General features: G+C 35.1%; 2 protein-coding genes across 15 annotated transcripts in view; one reads left to right on the plus strand and one right to left on the minus strand.

Annotated features, from left to right (window-relative positions):
* The window catches only part of abi2b (abl-interactor 2b), a 32,888-nt gene extending 28,511 nt beyond the window's left edge, over nucleotides 1-4,377 (plus strand). For all 13 annotated transcript variants that reach the window (XM_073851675.1, XM_073851677.1, XM_073851680.1 and 10 more), the window contains one exon: nucleotides 2,725-4,377. In XM_073851675.1, the coding sequence (XP_073707776.1) occupies nucleotides 2,725-2,900 (176 nt within the window). In that variant the 3' untranslated portion in view covers nucleotides 2,901-4,377. The remainder of the gene's footprint in view (nucleotides 1-2,724) is intronic.
* A 3,620-nt stretch (nucleotides 4,378-7,997) lies between these two features.
* Nucleotides 7,998-27,064, minus strand: itm2ba (integral membrane protein 2Ba). 2 transcript variants are annotated; one of them, XM_073851584.1, is made up of 7 exons: nucleotides 26,852-27,064; nucleotides 21,005-21,136; nucleotides 13,186-13,278; nucleotides 11,580-11,795; nucleotides 11,337-11,447; nucleotides 10,989-11,139; nucleotides 7,998-9,037 (listed from the first exon to the last, which is right to left on the minus strand). In XM_073851584.1, exons 1-7 carry the CDS (start codon nucleotides 26,936-26,938, stop codon nucleotides 8,949-8,951), a joined length of 879 nt encoding a protein of 292 aa, XP_073707685.1. In that variant the 5' UTR covers nucleotides 26,939-27,064; the 3' UTR covers nucleotides 7,998-8,948. The 2 variants fall into 2 exon arrangements, with proteins under 2 accessions (XP_073707685.1, XP_073707686.1); XM_073851585.1 differs by lacking the exon at nucleotides 13,186-13,278 and having other exon boundaries at nucleotides 26,852-27,063.
* Nucleotides 27,065-27,857: the final 793 nt, after the last annotated feature.

The following is a 27,857-nucleotide window of genomic DNA, read 5'->3' on the forward strand; positions in this document are numbered from 1 at the left end:
CACTCTCTTTCACCCTCAATACTGAAACCCCAATTGCTGCCCACTGGTGTGTGTTCACGGTATGTGTGAGTATGCACTTGGTTGGGTTAAATACAGAACACAAATTCCGAGTACTGGGCCATACCATACTTGGCAAATGTCATGACTTTCACTTTCACGTTTTTAGGAAAGCACAGCTCCACCGATTTTAAATGAAGAAGAACCAAAATCTGCAATACTGTTCAACGAGCAGTGATATGTGACATTATCATAAATGTTGCTTGTTTTGCTCTAATTACAATAAAAACTACATAATCTTGCTCTTATTTTTGACAGTTTATACATTTTTATGAAAATCTATGGTAGCCCATTTTTGCTACACAAGAAAAAGAAAATAAATCATAATCATGAGAAAAAAGTTGAAATTGACAAGATTGACAAATCATGATTTGTGAGATTTGTGAGACTCTACATTTTCGGTACGTTTTCGGTTATTGTGATCTGATGACTTATGTCATAATTGTGATTTTATTTACCAATTTATTTTATTTGTATTTTATTTTTATTTTTGTGGAAAACTGTAGGGTTTTACAGTTTAATTCAATTTGTAGGGTATTAAAAATCTGTCCTATGTAGAATAGTTTTATATTATGGCTAATGATTTACAAACCAGTCACTTAAATTACACGTAACTAATAAATATATAATTAAAATAAACTATGTAAAAATATGCCAGTGTAGATTATTTTTATATTAGGGTGACCCATACATATTTAATAAAAACTATATATATATATATATATATATATATATTTATATATATTTTTTTTTTTTTTTTTTATCCCACTAAGAACTCAAATCAGTCATATATTACTCATATTACATTGAATAATGATTAAATATATAACTGAAATAAAGACTACATAAAAAAAACTAAGCCAAAAATTGTTTTAAATAATAAAAGTGAATTTAGGCATCACTGTATTGAACAGTGTGAAAAATGGATACAGTAAACATTATTTATAATGAACGTGAAATAAAATAAATATTGATGTAAATAATTTTATTTCTTTATTTTATTTTAATTCAATTTCTAGGGTATTAAAAATCTGGCCAGTGTAGATTATTTTTATATTAGAGTCAATGACCCATAAATAATAAATAAATACAATTTTTAAAAAAAATGAAATAATATAATAAAAACTATTTATTTATATATTTTTAAAAGTCCCACTAAGAACTCAAATCAGTCACATATTACTCTTGAATAATGAATAAATATGTAATTGAAAAAAAAATTACATAATAAAAATTGTTTTTAATATTAGAAGTGAATTTAGGCATCACTGTAATGAGCAGTATGAAAAATGAAAACAGTAAACATTATTTATAATAAACTTGAAATAAAATAAATATTGACTGAAATAATTGTATTAATTTATTTTATTTTAATTCAGTTTGTAGGATATTAAAAATCTTTTTTTTAAATAAAAGCCAATGAACCAAAAATAATAAATGAACACAAAAATATACAAGTAAAATAATATAATAAAAACTATTTGTTTAGACATTTTTAAAAACCCACTCAATACTTTTGAATAATAAATATATATATAATTAAAATAAAAACACAAAATCAAAAAATCATTTTAAATATTAGAAGTGAATTTAGGCATCACAGTAATGTGCAGTATGAAAAATGGATACAGTAAACATGATTTGAAATAAACTTGAAATAAAATAAATATTGACTGAAATGATTTTATTTATTTTATTTTAATTCAGTTTGTAGGGTATTCAAAATCTGGCTAATGTAGATAATGTTTACATTAGGGCCAACGACCCATAAATAATAAATAAATGAAATAATATAATAAAAACTACATATATAAAAAACACTAAGAACTAAAATCTGTCACATATTGCTTTAAATAATAAATAAAAATATAATCAAAATAAAAACTACATATAAAAAATTGTTTTAAATATAAAACGTGAATTTAGACATCAGAGTAATGTACAGTGTAAAAATGATATAGTAAACTTAATATAAAATAAATATTGACTGACATAATTCTATTTTTTATTTCAAATCAGTAATTTGTCAAGGCAACATGTTTAATTTTAATTTAGTTTAACTGAAATTAAAAATGAATAAAAACAGCAAAATTACTAGAACTTACTGAAAAACTAACAAATAAAACTGATTCAAAATTTAATAGTGGCATTAGTGCTGTTACAATATCAGATATTATGACCATATTCACAATAACAATAAATTGTAATATATACAAAAATCTGGAATAAAAAATATTAAACCTTTGTCTTTATTTTTTTTATTTTTTGACCAATGAATTGCACCATTTTATGCAAAAAGAAGTCACACTAAACCAAAGAGACTAAAATTCTAGCACTTTATAGTTTACTACAGCATCAAAAAACAACATATTTTTACTCCAAACGAGTGTTTTAAATAACTTCCTTCTGTTAACTGATTCTCATCACGAATGAGGTAGAAATTATATTATTTTATAGCATTTCTAATGTATTAACCATTTTTTAAATAGCAGTAAGATATGAAACTTGTTCTATTGAGTATAGTCACAGTTAAGCAATTGTTTCTAACAACAGGCTCTCAATATACAATACTTACAGTGTAGCACAATCTGTTGTGCTGCTAATTATTACAATAAAAACATAACCAGACACCGTTTTTCTTTCTTTCTATCACACTATTTCCCTCAGTGGTGGCGATTTACGACTACACGCGGGACAAAGAAGACGAGCTGTCCTTCCAAGAGGGGGCGATCATTTACGTCATCAAGAAGAACGACGACGGCTGGTACGAGGGCGTGATGAGCGGCACCACGGGCCTCTTCCCCGGGAACTACGTGGAGTCCATCATGCACTACGCTGACTGAGCCACCGGGTGACGCCACTGCTCCTCTGTCCGTCATCTTCCTCATTCTCATTCTTTTGAGTGCGCACATACATACACACACAAACAAACACACACAATGAATTCAGCTACACTACGTCATGCATAGGCTTGATGCAGACAAACAGACTGAGAACGTGGTCGGAGAGCTGCGGCGGCCAAGATTTTAAAGGGGGAAAAAACTGTTCAAATGTGTAAGATAAATACATTAGGAACATTTATTCATCTCTTAATTTCAATAGAAACATGTATCAGAAAAAGTGTTGGTTTGCTTGACTTGTGTTGATAGTGATCGCTTTGCTTTCGCTCCTATCCGTCTCTACTCTGGAGGAATGGGTCGGACTAGTTGGAAGACGGCCATCCTTTTACGTCACCTCTTAACCGTGTGCTGTCCGCTGACCAGCAAACTGACAGAAAAGCAGAAAAGCCAAGAATGACAGGACAGGGATTTGATGCATAATCGCTGCGCCAGGTAACAGAGAGACGGTGGGCTGCTTTTCTTGTTTTTCATTGCGTTGGGAGTTGAATTTCGTTTAAAGCATTACCTTTTGAGTGCAGTTTGATTATCTTTAGCAAGGAGGATATACCAAAGGATTTCAGTGGCGTTTGGGATCACGAACGGGACCGACTACAACCTTAAAATACTTCTTCTTCACCATTCCTTTCCATTCATTTCTTTCCAACGAGATTTTATTGCTTGAAATATTTGCAAGTATGTGTATTCTTTGTATGTATGATAAAAAGAAAAAAAAAAAAACACTATTAAATTGTTCAGGAAGTTCGTGCCATAAAGAAATGTTCGTAGGCGGTCATGTTGAGAGGTTGGATGTGGTGTTCTTCAGGAAGAACATGTGTATTGTGATCTTTAACCTCCGACTCATCCCTTTGACCAACTGTGGACTTAAAGATACATTACAAAGACTATTCTATATGTATGTTATATATTGATTTATATTATAGAAATACTATTGTGTTGGTGTATGACTGGTGTAGAGACAAGAGAACCCCATTTATCTGCAATAACAAAGGCACAGTTAGAAAGCCCTCCGTCGACGAGTTCTAGAGATTTTTAAAGCACAAGAGATAAACCTGATCTTATGAAATGTGAAGAACTGATTTTTGGATGAAGAGATATTAAAAAAAAAAAACAGAAACCAGCCCGTTTTCAAACATCCTCGTACCCACATGCAGATAATGTGGAACCAACTGTACTAATGCACAAAGACTTTTTCTATCGAGTACTTTGATGTCTATATGTAAGTGTGTGTGTGTGAGTGCGTATGTGAGCGTGAAACTGATCGATTTCACTGTTTCTGGATCATTGGTGACTGACTTGCTTGTCTGTGTGCAAATCTTTATTTTCAATGAACGGTCTGTGGCGAGGGTGTGTGAATTGAGAATTGCATGTTGATCATTTCTGTGATTTTCCTGCTGATGGAGAATAAACTGGATATATCTGGTCTGCTTGTTCACGCTTCATCTACAGCAGTTCTTACACTGCTGCCGTCCTCTAAGGTCCCTCTAACCCTCATGTCATTTAAGATGTTCGTGTCTTTCTTTCTGCAGTCGAAAAGAAGGTTTTGGAAGAAAACATTCCAGGATTTTTCTCCATATAGTTGACTTCAATATAGGGGTGGGTAACACGGCAAATATCATATCACGATTTTATCACAATTCTTTGTCCTGTTGCTTTGACTATTTTACAAGTTGTCTGAGCACTGTGAGCAGTACAACCAAACTAATTTCCCTACTTTAAAACCAAAACTTCAAGGTAACAAAATCTAAAATAATAAGTATGGCAGATATTTAGGCCAAAGTGGGTGAACATAAAAATATTTGCCATTATTTGATCTTAGTTATCAAGAAATAAGAACAAAGATAGGCTACATGTTACAAATACACAAAATGTACAAACAGTGCTTTAATTTTCAGGTACAGCAGGTGTATTTATCAGTAGCGTTCAAGAAATTGAATTGGCAAACATAAAAATAAAACACTCTATACATAAATTATACATTGACTATTATTAAAGCAACTGTATTAAAGTTATTCAGTCATGAGCAGTGAGTGATTTTTCTTTGTGTTTTGTTTGTGTACCATCACCAAAATGACGATTCTGTCATTTACTCACTCTCAAGGTTTTTATTAAAGCATAAAACATGAACATAAAACTTTATTTTGAATAATGTGGGTGACCAAACTGTTGCTGGTCCTCAGTTACTTTCATAGTATTTTACTTTTCCCACTATCAAAGGGCTTCTGCTATCCACATTCTTCAAAATATTTTTTTTGTGTTCAGCACAAGAAAAAAATCGATAAGAGATTTGGGAACAACATGTGAGTGACTAAATTTTTGGGTGAATAACGATTGGTTATTTTCTAAAAACATTTACAATTTATATACGTTTTAATCTCTACACAGAATACACACAGAGCTAGACAAGACGAGCATTTGAGGTTAAAAAGTATATAAATTGTAATTACTTTTAGAAAATAGCCAATCGTTTCGCTAGATAAGACCCTTCTTTCCTCGGCTGTGATCGTTTAGAGCCATTTAAAGCTGCATTTTGGAAGTTCAAACTCGGGGCCCCATAGAAGTCCATTATATGGAGAGAAATCCTGAAATGTTTTCCTCAAAAAACATCATTTCTTTACAACTGAAGAAAGAAAGACAGGGACATCCTGTTTTTTACATTAAATTTTTGTTCTGATAGTGAACTACTCTTTTAAGAGCTGCACACATCTAACGTCTACGGGCGCGCATCAGTTTTTCTCTCAACTGTTTACTTTCACTTTAGACATAACCAACTGTGTTTATATGTAATCCTTGCGTGTTTTTGACAGTATTAGCAAATCAGACGCGAAAGATAGCTTAGTCCGGTAATCAGGCACTGTTTGACTTTTACCGCACACGCTTCAAGTTTACGCGCTCTTGAAGCGCATGCCAGAACAGCGCGCAGACGAAATAACGTTATTTTACTGGCAAGGCTTTGAAGCACATGCGAATACGAATAAGTGCAGTGTCTCGTGAGTGAATGTATGAGTATGTCGTGTTGTACAGTATTGAGAAGAAGGCACACTGTGGTACGATACTATGATATTTATTCAAAAGAAGATCGTGGAGACATTTTAATCGTCCACGATCAAAAATCGTCATATCGCACACCCCTAACGTTACTTAAATGGGGATCAATGGGTTGAAGGTCCACGCTGCAGTTTCAATGCAGCTTCAAAGGGCTCTACACGATCTCAACCGAGGAATAAGGGTCTTGTCTAGTAAAACGATCTGTCATTTTCTAAAAAAATATATATATTTTCTATACTTTTTTTTTTTTTACCACAAATGCTCATCTTGCAACAGCCCAACCTCACGCATTACATAATCATGTTGGAAAGCTTTACAAAGTGAATGTGCAAAGAAAGTCAAACACCCTTTACAAAAAAAAGGTAAAACAACGTAGTCTGACATTTTGAAGTTGGAGGAGAAAATGAGATAGGGCTTTTCACCCTACTATAGGGTGACCAGATGAGATTGGTTGAAATTCGGGACGGGGAGGGGGGGGGGGGGGGGGGGGGCATATCTTAATGCGCGCCTACGGTATATCTATAAAAAAAAAAAACAATAAAAAAAAAACAAAACAAGATTGCCAGGCTGCAGGATGACTCAACCTCGCTCCACAGACAGTTTTTTACATTTCATCAGACAATAACTATTTAAGATTTTGCTTCAGTATAATTTTCGGGACAGCAGCTTAGATTTCGGGACTGTCCCGAATTTTTCGGGACGTCTGGTCACCCTACCCTACTAACTTTGAACTGAAGTACACAGATCAAGAGCTAACCGTGCATGATGATGTTTCCAACGTGATTATGTAATGTGTCAGAGCTAGTCAAAGATGAGCGTTTGTAGTTAAAAAGTATAGAAATTTGTTTTATTTTTTTAAATGGCCAAAAAAAGGTAAATGCATATCAGATCAAAAACCCAAGCCCTGAGGTAAAAAAAAAAAACTGCCTGTAGAGCTTAGAAACAGAATTGGATCAAGCCACACATCTGGGGATGAGTTCAGAAAAAAATTCTGCTGCATTGAAGGTTCACAGAAGCATGTAGTCTCCATTACCCTTAATGGAAGTAGTTCAAAACAACCAGGACTCTTTCTAGAGCTGGCCTCTTGGCCAAACTGAGCAATTCATGGTGAAGAGCTTAGGTTAGAGTGGTGACCAAGATCCTGATGCTCACTCTAGTTGAGCTCCATGATCATATGTGGAGATTGGACCTACAGAAGGACAAACATCACTGCAACACTCCACCGATCTGGGCTCTATGGTGGTGTAGCCAAACTCAATCCTCTCCTCAGTGAAGACATGAAAACACACTTGGAATTTGCAATAAAGGACCCTCAGACTGTGAGAAACAAGATTCTGTGGTTTGATGAGTCTCAATTCCAAGCATCATGTTTGAAGGAAACTAGACCTTAGTGTGCTGTGAGTCTGTTTTTCAGTGGCAGGGATTGAGGGACTCGTCAGAGTAGAAGAAAAGTTCAATTCAACAAAATATTGAGACGGCCTTAATGAAAACCCAGTCCAGAGCATTCAGAAACTCATACTGGGCAGAGCCTAGGCCTGAACCCAATCAAATATTTCTGGAGAAACCTGAAAATGTGCATCTACCCCCCTCCAACCTGACAGAGCTTGTGAGGTAAGGAGAAGAATGGCAGATAATTGCCAAATGCTGATGAGCAAATCTTGTTGCATCATACTCAAAAAGACTTGAGGCTGTAAAGGTGCTTCAGCTAAGTTATTACTTATGCAGTGTGCTTATTTCAGTTCTTTTATTTTGAATACATTTACAAAGTTGTGACAATTCTGTGTTTGTGTTGTCATTATGGTGTATGGAGCGTAGATTGATGTGTGAAAAGTAATTTAAAGCAATGTAACAAGACCGCAACATAAGCCGTGAAAAAGAACCCCGAAGGGGTATGAATACTTTTGCAAGGCACTGTGGGGCAAGTAAATTATAAGTTATACAAGCATATAAAGATTTTCTTCCTAACAATAAGCAAAAATGAAGACAAGCAAACTGTTTGAGTGGTCAAATTTTTATTAGTATTAATATGTTTAACATTAAAACCTTTTGGGTTATGTGCAAAGTATAAATCATTCCAACTCAGACATTTTAGTAAATTGAAACAATCTTTACATAATTCATCCATCAGTTTACTCCCAATACCTCTGCAGTCCCTAAATGACATACAAGTTACATGTTATTAGTCTGCACTTTGACATTTGATTTGAATTCTTTTGGATATTTTTTTAAGATTTAAAAAAAATGTTTTGCATCCTCTAGATGTAATCCTAGATTTTATTATCTCTACTATAGGATGTTTTAGCAGTGTATTAACTTACAGCAGAGCAAAATCTGTCTAAAATAAAAATCTAGACTAAAGTGTAACTAGTACAAAAATCAATTCTATGTGTACTTCTTACATGTAATAATTGGCCATATATCACAAATCTCTAGTCAAATATATTTCCCAGTATATAATCTGGTATCTGTGACATTTCACAGTTTTAAACGAACACTAAACATTTAGTGCATCTTTTATAGATTTCATTGTACAATTATCCTCTGCGAGTCCTTCCCTCTCCCACGGTCAGCTTGCTACTAGTTATTTTTATACATTATATCCCACACACCCTGTTGGAGACTTTGAGCTCCCCGCTTAACAGAAACCCAGACACAGAAAAATGTTTACTAAGAGAGAGAAACTGGTCCAAATGTTTGCCTACACACAAATGTTTCTACACATTATATTGCTCTTGGCGTTCAGTCTCATTCTCTCTCTGTAATATTGATTGTTGCTATACAGAGAAACAAATCTGAGAGCAGCACACACTCCCGCACACACACACACACACACACGCACACACAAACGGGGGAAACAGGAAGAGGTTTAATGGAAGGAGAGGAAGGGTCAGAGTGGAATTTGTCAAAAGTGGTTTTATCTTGTTACCCAGCTGTCTTCACCCCCTCTTACGGCTCACAGATAAGCGTCTCCACCACAAACTTGCTCTCAAAGTGGAGGATCTTGTGGCAGTTGAGTGCCTCGCGCTTCTGGATACCTGTGAAAAGAGACCAATGGTATGGTGAATGTATGTGACTTGCTTCCAAGCTCAACAACTCTGACTTTTTTCTCAGAATTATAAAATGTAAACTGGCAGTTCCTCGCAAATTCTGACTTCATTCCTCGCAAATTCTGATTTTATTCCTCGCAATTCTGACTTTATTATTTACAATTGCGAGTTTATATCCCACAATTCTAACTATATATCATGCAATTATGAGATAAAAAGTCAGAATTTTGATATGTACACTCGCAGTTGCGAAAAAAGTAATATTACGATTTTATATCCTGCAATTCTAACTTTATTCCTCGCAAATTCTGACTTTATTCCTCGCAATTCTGACTTTATTATTTACAATTGCGAGTTTATATCCCACAATTCTAACTGTATATCATGCAATTCTGAGAAAAAAAAGTCAGAATTGAGATGTAAACTTGCAGTTGCGTAAAAATTAAGAGTTTATATCCTGCAATTCTGACTTTATTTCTAGCAAATCTGACTATATCTCTTGCAATTCTAACTTTATTATTCACAATTGCGAGTTTACATCCCACAATTCTAACTGTATATCACGCAATTCTGAGAAAAAAGTCAGAATTTTGAGTAATCTCGCAGTTGCGAAAAAAGTAAAAATTACGAGTTTATATCCTGCAATTCTGACTTTTTCTCGCAAATCTGACTTTATTTCTTGCAATTCTGACTTTATTTACAATTGCGAGTTTATATTCCACAATTCTATCTTTATATCACGCAATTCTAAGAAAAAAAAATTGAGATGTAAACTCGCAGTTGCAAAAAACTTCAAAATCACAACTGTATATCCCGCAATTCTGACTTTATTTCTCGCAAATCTAATTTTATTTCTCGCAATTGCAAGTTTATATCCCACAATTCTAACTTTATATCATGCAAATCTGAGAAAAAAAGAATAATTTTGAGATGTAAACTCGGAAAAAGTCAAAATTACAAGTTTATATTCCACAAATCTGACTTCATTTCTCGCAATTCTGAGTTTATATCCCGCAATTCTGACTTTATTTTTTGCAATTGCGAGCTTATATCCTGCAATTCTGACTTTGTATCACGCAATTCTGAGGGAAAAAAATCTGAATTTTGAGGCGTAAACTAGCAGCTGCAAAAAAGGTAAAATTACGAGTTCAATTTCCGCAATTCTGACTTTATTTCTCACAATTCTGAGTTTATATCTTGCAATTCTGACTTTATTTCTCGCAGTTGCAAATTTATATACCGTAATACTGAGAAAAGCGGCAGAATTACAAGTTTATATCCTGCAATTCTGACTTTATTACTCGCAAATGCAAGTTTATATCATGCAATTCTGACTTTGTATCACGCAATTCTGAGGAAAAAAAAATCTGAATTTTGAGGCGTAAACTAGCAGCTGCAAAAAAAGGTAAAATTACGAGTTCAATTGAAAAGCGGCAGAATTAAAAGTTTATATCCTGCAATTCTGACTTTATTACTCGCAAGTGCAAGTTTATATCATGCAATTCTGAGAAAAATTGCAGGATATAACCTCGCAATTGCAAGAAATAGTCAGAATTTTAATTTGACTAAAAATACACAGTATTTGTTTTCTATTTTAATGTAATTATTCCCATGAGGATAAAGCTAAATCTTTAGCATCATTACACCAGTCACCAATGTCACATGATTCTTCAGAAAGCATTCTAAAATGCTGATTTGGTGATCAAAACATTTCTTAATATTATCAACGCAAAAAACTGTTGCACTGCTTTACATTTTTGTTGAAACCATGATACCTTCTACATCAGGATTCTTTGATGTATAGAACATTATTTATTTGAAACAGAAATATGTAAATAGTAAAATAATTACATAATTAAAGTAGTAAATATTGTCTGCAAAGGTTAATGTGTAATCAGTGGGAAGCTCGCAAAAAGTATAGATGGATGCATGCGTTTACCAAAAACGGCCTCTCTGCGCTCCAGTTTGTAAGTGTCTCTCCCTCTGCAGAGGCCGTAGATGAAGTAACCCAGCTGATCCACATGCTCCAACTTCCCAGTCACTATCATCTGCTCACGCACCAGGTAGGACTGTGGCAGGTATGTTCCAGCCTGCAAACACGCAATCAAAATTACACTGTCACATGCTTGAACACCACACCTGAACTATATGTTGCAATAGTTGACAACCTAGACTTCATTTCTGGGCATTATTAAAGTGTCCAAGTAGGCGGTTCAGGAGGTTTTGAGGCAGACTAAATGATGGGTATTTTAGCTCAAATATAAGACAGCAGTGTTGCTGCAGTTACCTTGATGTTGACAAGAAGCTCCAGGAAGTCTTTGGGTGGCATCACAACAGAGGTGTTAAGAGGAATGACGTAGCATTTGTTCAGACGCAGATCCAGATAGGCTGTCAGTCTCTAAAAGCAAAAAAGGAAAACCAGCATGTTACTATTTTGGTACAAGAAGTTTATTTTTGGGAATCTGATGAAATTGTGTATGTGACAAAATGAATTTATGGCATTGTGAGGGAGATAAATGTTGACTCTTACCCTGTTAAAGTCATGAACGATGTCAGCAGGGTCACTGTCACTAAACTTGGGCACTGGGATGTTAATGAGCTCCACTCCCTCGTCCTCCAGAACTCTGACTCTCTCCTCAATCCTCTTGGATGCAGCTGGCAAATCCATGTCGGGCTCGTCCTGGCTGTCCTGCATCTTGTAATTTTCCTCACGGTAGTTCACCCCACAGAAATACATCCTCTCCTCCTGAAGACCAGCATTATGAATAGACACATTCTTTCACCATGATCAACTAGACACACATCATTCTGTTAGACGTTTCAGCAGGTGTAAGAAAATGGAATTTAATACATTAATGCTTTTTAAAGTTGGCACAGGTTTTTTTTTGGACAAAATTTAATTTTTTTTTTACAAAAATGATAATAATAATAAAAAAAAATTAATAGCTAGCTCAACTATATGAACAATGTGGGTATCAATTAACACATTTTTTGCATTTTGATGGAATTAGATATGCTGATTTAGAAAAGATTGTTGAAAGATGGTGATCTTATTTCTAAATGATAACAATTCATCTGTCTATTAAACCTTTGACAAAGTCATATTGGAACATTCAAATCTGTGTTCGCCCTGCTGCTGACACAGAAAGCAGTTATAATGTTAAGTATGAAACAGCTTCACAAAGTCTTTTCAACCAATCAGTATATTTTCTGCCTTACAATCATTCATATTATTAGAGAAGTACTGGTATAAAAGTTTATAGTTTGGACATAAACAATGTCTATGGTAGCAATCAAAATAGAGCAAATCATCTTTTGAAAGTAAGTTTGCTTCAAATTGGTACTTCAAATAAAGTTCTATTTATTACAATTTTAATTATATTGATTAGCCAGTAGGTGGTAAAGAAGCCCGTTTCCGCTACTAAAAAAATTCTGACTTTTCTTCTTAGAATTGTAAATATAAACTTGTAATTCTTCAAAATGAAGTCAGAATTGCAGGACTCACAATTCTGACTTTTTTCATAGAATTGTGACATGAACTTGCAATAACTCGGAATGGTCAAAATTCAGACATTTCTCGCAAATGTGAGTTTATATCTCACAATTCTGAGAAAAAAGTCAGAATTGCGAGATATAAACTCGCAACTGAGTTATAAAGTCAGAATTGTGAGATAAAAACTCAAAGATTATTCCCGGTTTCACGGACAAGGCTTAAAGGGTCACAAAACCCTAAAACACATTTTTTGAGTTGTTTACATATATATATACACATGTTGTGCATTGCTTAAAACAGTAATATATGTCACTTAAAATGTTACAAAGTGGAAATTGGTCATTTTTGCGCTTTTTGTGACCATTTCGTGCATCCGGTTTTAAATGTTACGTTTGAGCCCGTGACGTAGATGCAGTTTTTTTTAGCGCTCATTGGCTGTGTGCCTTGTACATTACCTGTTTACGTCATCGGCTTGATGGCCCCGTTTAAGCAATATTAATGAGCAGTGTAACATTATACATGACAAAGGACTCGTCTAATCCAATCTCTGCACCGTGCTTTGCATGAGCTATTGCGCGCGCTGCTGGGTTGTGCAGTCCTACGAAAACACACAGCAAATTTGTCTGTAAGGAACTTTTCGTACCATTTTTTTGAATTGGGGACTTGTGGAATCCAGATTCGCGGATCGTCTTCTTTTGAACAAAGATGCCAGCCCAGTTTCTTTCGGTTCTGCTATCTGCACAAATATGGTACATGTTTGATTTGCACATCTTATTTGAATGTATATTATATGATGTTATCTTGAACAACATCCCTTAAGTTTAATGATCGGGCATGATCAAAGTTTTTCGTTAAAGTATTTTAAATAATGTGCGTGTAGTACTTTGTGTCTTTTTGCACTACGTGGTACCGTGTTGTTGCTAAATGTTTGTAAAACAATTGCAGTTGTCTTCTGGACGTATGTTGGGTCGCGATGTGGGGACTCAGACAGAAGTGCTCACAAAAGATGCATCATGCCAAACACTTGATGATTCACCGGTCAAGCAGCATGTATCAACACAGCACGCTAGAAGCCAGAACGAAGAGCTAGCTGATGTTCACAAAAATGCAGAATCCTTGCTATTTAAGTAAAGTTTGTTTTTATTTATTTGTAGATTATTTTATTATATTCATCTCAACCGTATATTTATATATAGTTATAAACACTATTTAAAATAAACATTTGTAATGGCTATTAAAATTGAAGAATGCTGAATGTTTTACCATTTGGATACTTTTAACAATGTGACCTTTAACATGTCAATTTACATGTCTATTATACTAGCCATTTAGCAAATGTGTCCTCTGCTTTGTTTCTTTGAGTGCTATTATCAAATGATAGTCTACCAGTCTACTACTTGCAAAGTACCGCATCATTTGTTCTGTTTACACATTTCATCAGGACTGTAAATGCTAATGTTATGTTATATTTTACTTATCATCCAAATGTCATTAAATCAATAAAGGTAAAATATTTTGTATCATGTGTGTCTTCATGAAACCCCAATATGTCTTTTTTTTTATTTTATTTTTTTAAATTATTATTATTATTATTATTATTATTATTATTATTATTATTATATGCAAGGTGTACATAAACTGGGATCACAAACAGGGAAAACAAATAAACAAACAAACAGACAAGACAGGCAAAACAAAACCAATATATATATATATATATATATATGCAAATAATCATACATACATAAACATGTATAAATCAGTATAAGAAAACAAATAACAGATATAAATAAAACAAATGTAAAGAAATCAATCAGTGGTAAGGAGTGACTACTAATACTACTACAACATCTACTACTACAATAACTGCTACAACTACAACCACAACTACTACTACAATCTCTACTACTACGATAACTGCTACTACTACTACATCAGCAACTTGAATAATGACAATGGTATAAATACTTGATAATGATGATAGGATAACAGAAGGACAAATCAGAACAGTAATAATAGTAATGATAACAAAAGTATAAGTAATGATAGTAATGAAGAGGTGAGGGGAGGTTGGGAAATCAGGAAGAGGACAAATAATAATAATAATAGTAGTAATAAGAGGAAAAAGGAAAGAGCAGCCAAAAAAAAAAAATCAAACAAACAAAAAACAAATAGAAAAAAAGGAACAAACAGTAGAAAAAGAAGTAGAAGAGGAGGAAGGGGAAAAACCATAGAGATAAGACGCTAAAGGAAAATAATATTAATAATAATAAAAATAAAAAAAAAGAATGGAAAAAAATATTAAAATAATAATAATAATAGTGGTAATAATAAGATTGAAAGAGGTAAATAGTGATAATTATAATATACTCATATTGATAATAATAATAATAATAAAACAACATTAATAATTATATGAGGAGGTGGAAGTTATATGATCAGCATTGAAGTGCATAGTGTGTGTCAGTTGCTTTGTGATGCATTAAAAAGGTATGACTTTCAGCATGGATCAGTCCAGTGCAATGCCCAGGCTGCCGTGCCCACGTCACCCTTACCCTGTGAATGAAGTTTTTTTTTTTCCCTTCTCCCCTCCCTCCCCTCTCCCTTCCCTTGGATATTTAATTTGATTAAGTATTAGACACCGTTTCTATCTCTTCCTAACCCCCTCTCCCCCCCACCTCTTGTTTAAGTACTGATGAAGGTGTTGTTGGGGAATGACTCCAGACAAAGAGGATCTTCAATAGAGATGTATTCTGTTAATACGTTTTTCCAGGATGAAATATAAATGGTATTTCTTGATTTCCAGTTCATGAGGATAGTTTTCTTGGCGATAGTTAGGAACACCAACAGCAGTTGACCATTTGAATTATTTATATCTATTGTGGATATGTCACCTAGTATGCAGAGGGAGGGAGACAGTGGGATGTGACATCCCATAAGGTTGGAGAGTGAGTCGGTAACCTTTTCCCAAAATGTTTTAATTGAAGTGCAATGCCATAAGGCGTGAAGATAAGTGTCAGGGGTGTTTTGCGTGCAATGTGAACATGTCTCTGAGGTGAAACCCATTTTAAATAATTTCTGCCCAGTTAGATGAGTTCTGTGAAGTACTTTATACTGTATGAGTTGTAAGTTAGCATTTTTAGTCATGGAGTATATGTTTTTGCAAATTTGAGTCCAAAAATCAGCATTGGGAGTAATGGATAGGTCTGATTCCCATTTGGTGGTTGGTAAAACTAATGCGTTGTCTGATTTTGATATCATTTTGTATATTTTGGAGAGTAATTTTTTGGAGGAAGATATATTAATAAACTCTGAGATTTGAGGGGAAAGGTCTAGATTGATTGGTTGGTTAAGTAATTTTGATTTAATTGACGATTTGATTTGTAAATATTCTAAGAAGCAATTACTCCCAATGCTGTATGTCTGGGCTATATGGGAAAATGGTGCCAGGTTGTTGTTATTAATAATATGCTGTAGTTGTGTGATTCCCTTATCTGCCCATGTGCGGAAGTTAAGTGGCTTCTTGTTAGCTAAAAAAATCAGGGTTATTCCAAATTGGGGTGTATTTACATGGTATGAGTGGGGAATTTGTGATCTGATGGAACTTCCACCAGGCTGTCAGAGTTGCTTCTATTGTTGGCATTTTAAAACAGTGATGTTTTTTGATTGTTTGACTGTGAAAAGGTAATTCTGAGATGCTAATGTCTTTGCAGATGGATTGTTCAATATCTTGCCATGTGTATTCTGATGAATTAGGTTGAATCCATTTGTATATGTTTTGGAGTGGATTTGCCAGAAAATAATTATAAAAATGTGGTGCTTCTAATCCACCTTGTGATTTTGGTTTCTGTAGGGTTGTTAATTTAATTCTTGGGGTCTTGTTTTTCCAGTAGAATTTTGTAATAATTGAATCTAAAGATTTGAACCAGATACGAGTGGGCTGTGTTGGAATCATTGAAAATAAGTAGTTTATTTTTGGGAGTATAGACATTTTTATTACTGATATTCTGCCCATGATTGATAATGGTAATTTCATCCAACGTTGAAGATCGTCATCTATTCTTTTTAGTAATGGGGTATAGTTGAGTGCAAACAACTCTGGCAGCTTTGCGGAAACATTGATACCCAAATATGTGATGTAATTGGTGCACAAAGGGATTTGTGATGTTTGGGATGTCACATCCACACTGGTGGAATTTAATGGAAGTATAGCCGATTTATTCCAGTTAATTGAGTATTCAGAAATGTTTGAAAAGTTATCAATGAGTTTTATTGTTTCTTGTAATGATTTTTGGGGGTTTTGTAAGTATAATAATATATCATCAGCGTAAAGACTTATTTTATGGTGTATGTTTAATGTTTGAATTCCTTCGATGTAGTTGTTTTGACGGATAGCTGCTGCAAGCGGTTCGATGAATATGGTGAATAGAGATGGAGAGAGTGGGCATCCTTGTCTAGTTCCCCGGTGTAGAGTGAAGCTGCGTGATGTTAGTCCGTTAGTAATGACAGTGGCTGTGGGTGATGTGTAGAGAATTTTAATGTGGAAAACAGGAATTTCCAGTTTACTTTATCAAATGCTTTTTCCGCATCAAGAGTGATTATGACAGATTTGTTTTTGTTTATTGATGAGTGGTGAATTAGGTTTATGAGTCTGCGGGTATTGTTTGATGCTTGTTTACCTTTAATGAAACCGGTTTGGTCTGGATGGATTATAGTTGGCATGATTCTTTCTATTCTATGGGAAAGAGCTTTAGCAATTATTTTAGTGTCTACGTTAATTAGTGAGATTGGGCGATAGCTTGACGGTAATGTTGGATCTTTATTGGGCTTGAGGAGGAGTGCAATTGTGGCTGTGTTCATGGTGTCTGGAAGTTTTGATTTTTGTTTTGATTCGCATATCAACCGGATGAAAAGTGGTGATAAGATAGACCAAAAGTGTTTGTAGAACTCAGCAGGGAAGCCATCAGGACTAGGGGTGGGACGATACAGGTAACTCACGATTCAATTCTGTGGCGATATGTGGCCCACGATATCGATAATATCGCGATTCACGATATCTACGATATTCAATATATTGGAAGAAATTTCATCAACGATATATCACAATATATGTGACTGAAAAAGAAAAAAATACCCATAATAAGGAAATCTTATGCATTTATTAATGCCAACATTTCCAACACTGTGCAAAGAAATATGCATTTGCATAATAACTCACTGCCTCCTGGTCTTAAATGTAAACACTGTACAGCTAGACAGATAAAAGTGCCTGAACATTAAAAAACAACATGAACATTAACTAACATGTGTAAACCATGATACTGAAACGTCAGTAGTAAGTTACTGTAAAGTGCTTTATGTTAACCTGGACAGTGGTCTCATCAAGGCATATTCTTCTTGAGGAACACTAACGCCTGTTTCACACACACTCCGTCTGCAGTGCGTATGCAGTCCGTGTGTGTTACGTATGCGATGCAGAAGCAGCACGGACTCGTTTTGCTTTCACACAGAACACGTTTGCAGTCCGTTCCTGATCCGCGGATGTTTACCACAAACACACCATTTATCCGTTATTTTGATTTCAAATACAAACGTGCTTTTTCAGCATTGTGATACTCTTTTATCATAGTACACTAATACAATTCTAGATATATTCACGTTTAAACTCAACGTATAATAAACAACGTATTATTCAATGCACTTGCACAGCAACCGCGTGCAGTGTGAACGCTCTAATCCGTTAACATGGGTGCGGAAAAAAATACTCAACGCATAAGCACTGCAGACGGAGTATGTGTGAAACAGGCGTAACTGATCAGCATGCTCAACTAGCGGGTGCGTCTTTGATTTGTTTTTCGTTATCTTCCGCCATTCTTCTCACTTCTCTTTTTTTCTGCGCTTCTTCTCTGATGTTGTAAGTAAGATAACTTGTGTTCTTCACTGGCCGCTGCTTCCGCCACTTTACGCCTATTTACTCGAACAGTGCCCCCCGCAAACAGAATGGTAGATATTGAGTAGTGACAGTGACACTGACGACGGGTAAATTAATCATTTGTGTTGTAAGAAAATATCGATATTGGCCGTTAGTGTATCGATTATTTATTGCGACAGAGAGCACAACAATATATTGCAATATTGATTTTTTTTCCCACCCCTAATCAGGACCTGGTGATTTATTGTTGGGCATGTGTTTAAGAGCATTAGAAAGTTCTTGTTCTGATAAAGGCGATTCTAGAGTATCTATTTGCTGTTTGTTAAGTTGGGGTAAGTTAATATTGCTAAGAAACAGATTTATGTCATCCTGGGATGGATTCTTCTCAGGGGAATATAGTTTACTGTAAAATTTTTGACAGATTTGATTTATTTCTTCTGGTGAGTTGGTGGGTGTCCCTGCTGAGTCCTTAATGACTGATATAGTTGTTTTTTCTTTGTTGTGTTTGATTTGATTAGCCAGGTATTTACCAGATTTATTACTATGATGGAAGTGTTCTTGTCGTAGTCTGTGAATAAGGAATTGAGTATGCGTATTAATTAGTTTATTTAATTGTGATTTATATTTTCTTAGCATATCCTGTGTTTCTTCTGTTGGGTTATTTATGTTGATGTCTTCTAGTTCTTTAATTTTCTGTTCTAGTTCGTCTTGTTGTTCTTTCGCTTTCTTTTTTTTGTAAGTGGAATATGAAATTATTTTGCCTCTTAATACTGCCTTTCCTGTTTCCCACAGAAGAGATGGGGATATTTCCAGGGGGGTCATTCATCTCTAATATGTCTGTTTTAAGTTTATCGTGATTATATGACAGCAAATTAATGTATTTAGGTTTATGTACAAGTTTAGGAAGCAGAGAAACTACCATTCGTTGCAAATACATAATTTTATTTATTGTGGGGATTCTGGTGGGGAGAAGTCCTCCACTTCCACACTGCTCTCAGAACCGTTGTAGCTGCTGCTCTTGGCATTGCTGTCCATCTTGCCAACGTGTGTGTGTTTACATTGTCGGTGTGCAAATTAGCAGAATGTATTCCCTTATTGTCACTCCTCCTTTAATGCAGTCTCCGCCTCCTCTCCACATTCTACCCCCACCCATTACCCCCAGTGAACAACGCCCCTTTTCAGAAAGTTTTTCAAACCAGAGGTGTGTCTGTGAAACCAGGCCTTTATGTCGCAATTCTCAAGTTATAAAGTCCAATTCTGAAGGGAACAAAAAGACTGCTGTTTTCTCAGAATTACAAGTTTATATCTCACAAATCTGACTTAACTCACAACTGCATGTTGAGATAAACTCTGAGAAAATTCTGAGAAAAAGTCTGAACTGTGAGTTTATATCTCACAGTTCTGACTTTATTTCTCAAAATATCAGCTGTCTTGCAATTGCGAGTTTATATCACACAATTCTGACCTCATTTCTCAGAACTGCGAGTTTATATCTCACAATTCTGAGAAAGGAGTCAGAACTGCATGTTTATCATGCAATTCTGAGAAAAAAAAGTCCAAATTGTGAGATGTAAAGACAACAAAAAATTGTGAGATTAAAAGTCACACCTTTTTTTTTTTTTATTCAGTGGCAGAAACGGGCTTCCACAACGTGACAACAAGTATTTGTCTTGAATCATTCATTCAAGAGATTCATTAAAAAAACGCTCATTCAGTAATGGAAAAAGTGAAGTATTTAAATTAATTTAAAAAAATTGGAATAGAATGAAGCAATTAATATTTTGTCATAGCCTCTAGTAAATGACATGTTATTTTGCTTAGTTCAGAATTGTGGGAGAAAAGTGATCTCAATTGATCCAGAATTGCACAGCTCTAATCTCTAACTGAGATAATATTTTTTCTAGTGGAACCATAATTTGGACCAAATAGCAATTGTAGATACAATTGAACATTGTAGTAACATTTAAACATTTAAATTCACTGCTGACAAAACAGGATTTTGTTAAAATGAAAAAAAATCTAAATCGTTGCTACAGCATGACTAGAGGAAACAGAAAATTTTCATTAGCCAAAAACTTCAACACCCATAATGAACTTTTGATTTTGGCACTGCCCCTCTGTCTAACAACTTGAAAAAAATACTACTAACAATGTAAGAATATGAAGCTGGTTTAAAAAAAAAATGCAACTAAAAAAAAAATAAAACTTTAGTTAATGCATGTTTTTCCACCTATTTTTTCATGGAAGAATTTTAATCATACGGACTATCACTGAAATCACTGAATCTACAGTAGTCAAAATTTGAAGTGGATCAAAACCTTTCATCAAAGTTTCCTAAAACCAAAACAATAATCGTTCTTAGGACAACTTTGATGAACTTTTTTGATCCATTTCAAATGTTGACTACTGTATGTGCATCTACTTTTATTTTTTGACATTTTAAAGTAAACATTTTACTTAAGGATCTAAAACATTTTCATTCTTATTCGGAGTTCTCATGAGGTGCAACTGATGGAAATGGTTCTCTCACCTCTATGAAGTAATACCTGTACAGGTAAGCTCCGCCCACAACCACACCAGACAGAATGAGGGCCAGACCCAAGCACATGCACCAGCACCAGGCCCTGGACTGCTGCCTGATGCGCAGACCATCTTCCACATCCTGTTTGCACACACAGATTCAGGAAGAAAGTGTGAATTATGTGCAATTAGCAAAAAGCAATTAGTGACTTTATAGACATAAAACCTAAATTTCTATGTAATATATGGTCTCACTTCATGACTACTGCCAGGAACTGTTTTTGTTTCCAAATGCTCAGCTTTCTCTCCGAAATCCCCACAGATCCCTCTCACTAGTGCACCTGCATGTGTTTATTTGTGTTAAAGGAGAGAGTTTTCCTCTAGTTTATATGTGAGTGCATTTAGTCTGGGTGTGGCTTTGTACAAAACAATTGCATTGTGTGCAACAGATACTGGGAAATTTCCAACCTCCCTCCAGAGACCAACAGGAACAAACACACTGCATGATGCAAATGAACAAAACATCAGCTGACACAGTAACTGATGAACAAGGACGAAAGTGAAAACAAATCAGACTGAATATGACGATAATTTGGCACCGAATCATTTTGGCCCTTGTTTGTTTTTGTCATAACATAATGAGAGCAAAGATAAAGTAGCCAAGCTTTCCTGTGTTTACAACAGCCATCATATTGTAGCCTCCAGGGAAATCATGAGCAACAAAAACGAGTACATTTTAGCTGGAAACATCTATAATATTCGTAAAGGTTTGTTTACAGGTGTGTCTAAGGGATGCAGTCGGTGCTAAATTTCCCATGACAATGCTGCAATTTAAATGAGTCTAGTCATCATTATCTTCCTGTAGTTCAGTAAACACCAACCTCATGATCTCGCACAGGCATATTTCATAGCTGAGATTGTGTCAGTTTGAAAATCATTAGGGCTGACAAACACTGATCAATATTGAAAACAGTCAACCAGCACATTTTAACATCGATTAGTCTGTTCTGAGTACTCTGAACCTCCATCAGCTGACATTCTTCATAAAGCAAGTGGTCACATCAAAAAGAGAAAGTTACACATGGAAATAGTTATTTTGATAATGTATTACTATTATGATTATTTTGACCCTGGACTACAAAACCAGTCACTTTTTTAAATTGAGATTTATACATCATCTGAATAAATAAGTTTTCCACTGACGTATGGTTAGTTAGGATAGGGAAATATTTGGAGAGGACAATATTTGAGGGTGCAAAAAAATTAAATAAAATAAAAATCAACATATTGAGAAAATAGCCTTTAAATTTGTTTAAATTAAGTTCTTATCAATGCATATTATTAAAATTAAGTTTTGATATGTTTACAGTAGTAAATTTACAAAATATCTTCATGAAACATGATCTTTACTTAATAATATCCTAATGATTTTTGGCAAAAAAGAAAAATTGATCATTTTGACCCATATAATGTATTTTTGGCTATTGCTACAAATTTACCCATGCTACTTAAAGGAGTAGTTCGCTTTCAGAACAAAAATGTACAGATAATGTACTCACCCTCTTGTCATCCAAGATATTCATGTCTTTCTTTCTTCAGTCGTAAAGAAATTATGTTTTTTGAAGAAATCGTTTCAGGATTTCTCTCCATATAACGGACTTCTATGGTGCCCCCGAGTTTGAACTTCCAAAATGCAGTTTAAATGCAGCTTCAAAAGGGTCTAAATGATCCCAACCGAGGAAGAAGGGTCTTATCTAGCGAAACAATCGGTTATTTTTCGAAAAACATTTTCAATTTATATATTTTTATCTAATCTTTACACAGAGTACACACAGAGCTAGACAAGACAAGCATTTGAGGTTAAAGGGATGGTTCGGAGTAGAATTGACTTCATTGCTATACACTCCGAAGCCCATGTAAATACCCCATCCGAAGTTTTTTTTACCTTAGTCAAACATTTATGGAGATATTAGAGTTTTTCGAATTGCTTGTTACAGGAGTGAATGGTACATGTGATGTATCTCGTAAATTGCACCACTAAACGTGCAAGTAATCTTACCAAACTTGTACAGTAGTGTAAATAGGTTATGTACTCACAAAACGCTGCATCGGAACATTTGTAAGTCCACCATGAGTGTTTTAAAAACACGTTTTAGCCGATCCCTACTAGTCTCAAAAACTACAAATGGCGACACGTCAACGTCACTTCCCTGGTTTGAAAAAAGCACGTAAAAGTCCTCCTACAAGTTGACATGCACACAGATGTAGTAGGAGGACTTTTACGTGCTTTTTTCAAACCAGGGAAGTGACGTCGACTTGTAGTTTTTGAGACTAGTAGTTCTCGGGTAAAACGTGTTTTTAAAACACTCATGGTGGACTTACAAATGTTCTGTTGCAGCGTTTTGTGAGTACATAACCTATTTACACTACTGTAGAAGTTTGGTAAGATTACTTGCACGTTTAGTGGTGCAATTTACGAGATACATCACATGTACCATTCACTCCTGTAACAAGCAATTCGAAAAACTCTAATATCTCCATATATGTTCGACTAAGGTAAAAAAAACTTCGGATGGGGTATTTAGATGGGCTTCGGAGTGCATAGCAATGAAGTCAATTCTACTCCGAACCATCCCTTTAAAAAGTATATATATTGTAATTTTTTTTAGAAAATAGATAAGACCCTTCTTTCCTCGGCTGTGATCGGTTAGAGCCCTTTGAAGCTGCATTTTGGAAGTTCAAACTCGGGGGCACCATAGAAGTCCATTATATGGAGAGAAATCCTGAAATGTTTTCCTCAAAAAACAATTTCCTTACGACTGAAGAAAGAAAGACATGAACATCTTGGATGATAAGGGGGTGAGTACATTATCTGCACATTTTTGTTCTGAAAGTGAACTACTCCTTTAAGAATGGTTCTGTGGTCCAGAGTCACATTTCTTCTAGGGATGCAGTGAAATGAAAATTCTTGGCCGAAGCTAAACAAAATTAAACACTGGGCCGAAGGCCAATTAGCGTTTTTTTGTGTTTTTTTCCTCATGTATTTTGCCAACTTTTTTTTTTTTTTTACCATTGCATAAATTAAATTGCCAAAATGTGCTTTTTACAGTTTTGTCTTTCTTTTAGGGCTGGACGATAAATCGAACGATATTGTGAGGCACGTTTAGTCAATGAAGCCGGTACTTTGATTAGTAGTAAATCTCCATCACACGCGTTCCGCTCAGGTTCCTCTGGAGCGGCAATTAATACACAGAGACGTAAATCTCTGACAAGCTACGCCATATCGCGCTCAAAATCGAATGCGAATCGAATGCGATTTTGAGCGCGATTTGGCGTAGCTTGTCAGAGATTTACGTAAAAGCACAATTTAACTTAAAATTAATAAGTTAGTAAAATAATATTCTTTGGAAATTTTTTAATGTACAAATAAATGCAGCCTTGCTGAGCAAAAGAGAGTGTTATAATAAATGTATTAATAGAGCGGTTGTAGTGATTGTTATTATTTTATTATTTTATTTTACAGAATAACAGAAAACATAACCTTCTGTAGTTCTACTAATGCTTTAAGGCCTTTTCGTGATCTCAGTCATCATACAGTAACCAGCAACAGCCACTCCTTTGATACGTGTTGTGGTTCTAAACAGTCTCTCGCTGTCGGTGCTTGTAATGGTTTTTGAGTCTTTCTCAGACAGTTTTAAATGCTTCCACATTGCCAACATGCTTGCTGCATTAGTGCGCACCTCTATTTGATCCCGTCACATCATTGTTCAGTATAATTTTTCGGCCTTTTCATTTACCAAACACCGAAAGACCTTTTTTTTTTTTTGCTATTTTCGGTCGAATAATTTCAATGCATCCCTAATTTCTTCAATTAAATTAAATAAAAATGACTTTTTTCATTATTAAACTACTAAAAACTTCTGTTGCTTAATAGTATTTGTTGTGTAGTAATTTATATAATCAACAGACTAGGATTTACAGAAACATGGTTTCATATGATTGATCAATTATCAAAATATGTGTTACAAATATTTGCACCGATCAAAAATCTAAAAAATTAAATGCAAAATACACTCACACACACACATACTGATTATAAATCCTGATTAAGCAAATATTTGAAGCTGCATATTCAAAAGATCAAATTGCTACTAGACTTTAAAGTTTTACTAGACTTTTTTTGCAGCCATAATTTAGGATGCCAATCCATGTTTTAATTATCTGTGAAGACACAGCATCAGCAAAACACATTTAAAATCACTCTGATGCAATACTGGGCTAAGTCTGTTGACATTTTCCACCATTTAGAGTTTCTCTTTTGATCTGTTCAACCATGCACATGCAACAATTTCTTACGGTCATGTGATGTTATGGTTGCATGAATGCACTTCCTGTTGTGGAGTCTAAAAATGAGTCTAAAGCAAAAGGCTTTAAAGATTCACTTGCACGTTTACACACAAACACACCTGTTTCAAATACACACAGTCTCACCCTCGCACACACAGACACACACTACAGATTACGGCTTAGCTAACAGAGACAGTCTTTGTTTAAATAACCAGAGCCTTCAGGAGTTTTTCCAAGGAACAAAGATGGCTGTTTTTGGTAGTCGGCTCCAGCCGCAAGTTCAGTGAGGCTTTGATCACCTGTGTGACAGAGGATTTCAGACCACACAGGATGATTTTTGCAGCTTATCTCATGACGAATTGATACATTTTAACCGATTTAGATAAGTCTCTGATTGCTGGAAATGTCTAAAGGTTAGGAGCATTGCTCCATGCATGAAACCTTCCGAATCAATTTCTGCTTCTTTCCCAATCAGACATATGCCTGCCGGAACAAATGCTCCTTGCTGAAACATTGCCAGTGAGATCAGGCTGCACCATTGATCTGATCGCAGTGGCAGTGTTTCAGCAGACACAACAGTGTCTTATGAATGATTCACGACCTCTTCTTCTTCATTATCAACCCTATTCGCACACTAGGCGCTGACTCATCCTCAGTGGCAGCTGATGATCGTATTTGAGGAACAGAAGCAGCCAGACGGTACATGCATCTGAGTGGGAGCTGGTCTCGCACTTATGAAAGTCTCCCACGATAAGCTGGCTAATGTCTTTCCTCTTCCTGATTTTACTATGTTTACGACTGCAGCCTATTCAGGGAATGCAAGAGATCAATTTATACATGCACAAACCTCACTGTAAATCAACTTGTGTTTCGTTTTAAATATTGCAATGATTCCTCAGACATGCATTGGGATATTAGAACAAGCATTTAAAAGTGCAATGCATGATTTTATATATATATACATCTTTGAACATGCATTTCTTTGAATGCAATTTTTCATGTGCATGCATTAGAAACCTTGCTGGAAAACATCTTAAAACTGCACTGCAATAAGATTTGTGTGTATATATTCTGGTGTTTGTGTTGGACTGTCGGCCATTTTCCTGTAAGCTCAAAGCTGTCTGACACTCACACACATACACACTCTGAAACAAAGCAGGAGATGGCTTCCCTCTACACACAAAAACAAAACTATCAGACTAAAGAAAAAATAAGGTTATACTCATCAAAGCCCAAATAAACAATGCCTATGTGTTTCGGCCACACTGATGTAAATAACATCTACATTTCAGTCAAACATCAACTATGTTTTTACTCACTTTGAATGTTTATTTTTGTAAAAATCGTTTGTTTTGTTTTCTTGATGTTTTCGTTTAATGTTGTCGTATGTTTATCTATACCCTCTTACCGACTACAATTACAACAAACAAACACGTTACGGATTTAATAGCTAAAGCAAGGTTGTTTTTAATCTCAATAGCCGGCTAGCGTTTGTGCTAACAAAACTCACCAGATCTTGAGGGATCAAAGCTTCATCCTTCTCCTCCTTTTTTAAATCCTTCTGTCCGAGAGCGGAGTTGAAAGCGAGTTTCACCATGTTGTGTAACTGGAATTTGTTTTGTCTATGCCTTTTTTTTCACCGAACTATAGTAAAAGCTTGGCAAAGCCGACGACCTCTCTGTACACTGTGCTGCTTCTCAACTTGCTGTGGCGCATTTAGCTCGAACCGACCGGATTCAGACTGTATATTCGACAATGAACGGAAAGGGGGCGCTGTTTCCATCAAATAAAAATCGTGGTTACCAGCAGTAGTTATATTTCAATGTCATAACGTGTAATTAGCTGAATAGTAACTGATTACGTTTAATCTGGATTACGTAATCAGATTCCAAAAGTTAAAGGAGTAGTTCACTTTCAGAACAAAAATTTACACCTAATTAGATTAGATTAGATTCAACTTTATTGTCATTACACATGTAGCCTACACGTACAAGGCAACGAAATGCTGTTTAGGTTTAACCAGGAGTGCAATAAGCAGCAAGTGCAGGATATAGGTATAATTTATAAGTTATAAGTGCACTTATAGGAGATATGTGCAGGGAGAAGCTATGGAAAATATTTAAAGATGAAAGTACTGTGGGCGCACAATATACAGGATTTATTAACAATTACAATGTACCAATAGTGGAACATAATATACAGGTTGCTATTAGCTATAATCAGGAATTGCAGATAGGTATGAACAGATTAGGTTTACTAAAGCAGGAATTTACAAATAGACGTGTAGATATATTTACCAAAAATTTACAAAATGTATATGTGCAATGGGAATGTGCATTTACAAATGAGTATGTACAGTGTAGTACAATTAATTAAATAGTGCAATGGTAATAGGGAGAGTGTGGGGTGTGTGGGGGTGGGGGCCAAGTGTCAATGGGGGGCAGATTTCAATAAGGAGACAGCTCTGGGAAAGAAGCTGTTCCTTAGTCTGCTGGTTCTTGTCCTGGGGCATCTGA

The sequence above is a fragment of the Garra rufa genome, chromosome 12 (genome assembly GCF_049309525.1).
Source record: "Garra rufa chromosome 12, GarRuf1.0, whole genome shotgun sequence".
Taxonomy (NCBI): Eukaryota; Metazoa; Chordata; class Actinopteri; order Cypriniformes; family Cyprinidae; genus Garra; species Garra rufa.

Excerpts from the sequence above, each read along its gene's own strand:
- itm2ba (XM_073851584.1), bottom strand. The coding sequence starts at position 26,938 with ATGGTGAAACTCGCTTTCAACTCCGCTCTCGGACAGAAGGATTTAAAA. Across the intron at positions 11,140-11,336 it reads AGCTTCTTGTCAACATCAAG|GCTGGAACATACCTGCCACA; the intron begins GTAACTGCAGCA and ends GCGTGTTTGCAG. Across the intron at positions 9,038-10,988 it reads GCGCAGAGAGGCCGTTTTTG|GTATCCAGAAGCGCGAGGCA; the intron begins GTAAACGCATGC and ends CTCTTTTCACAG.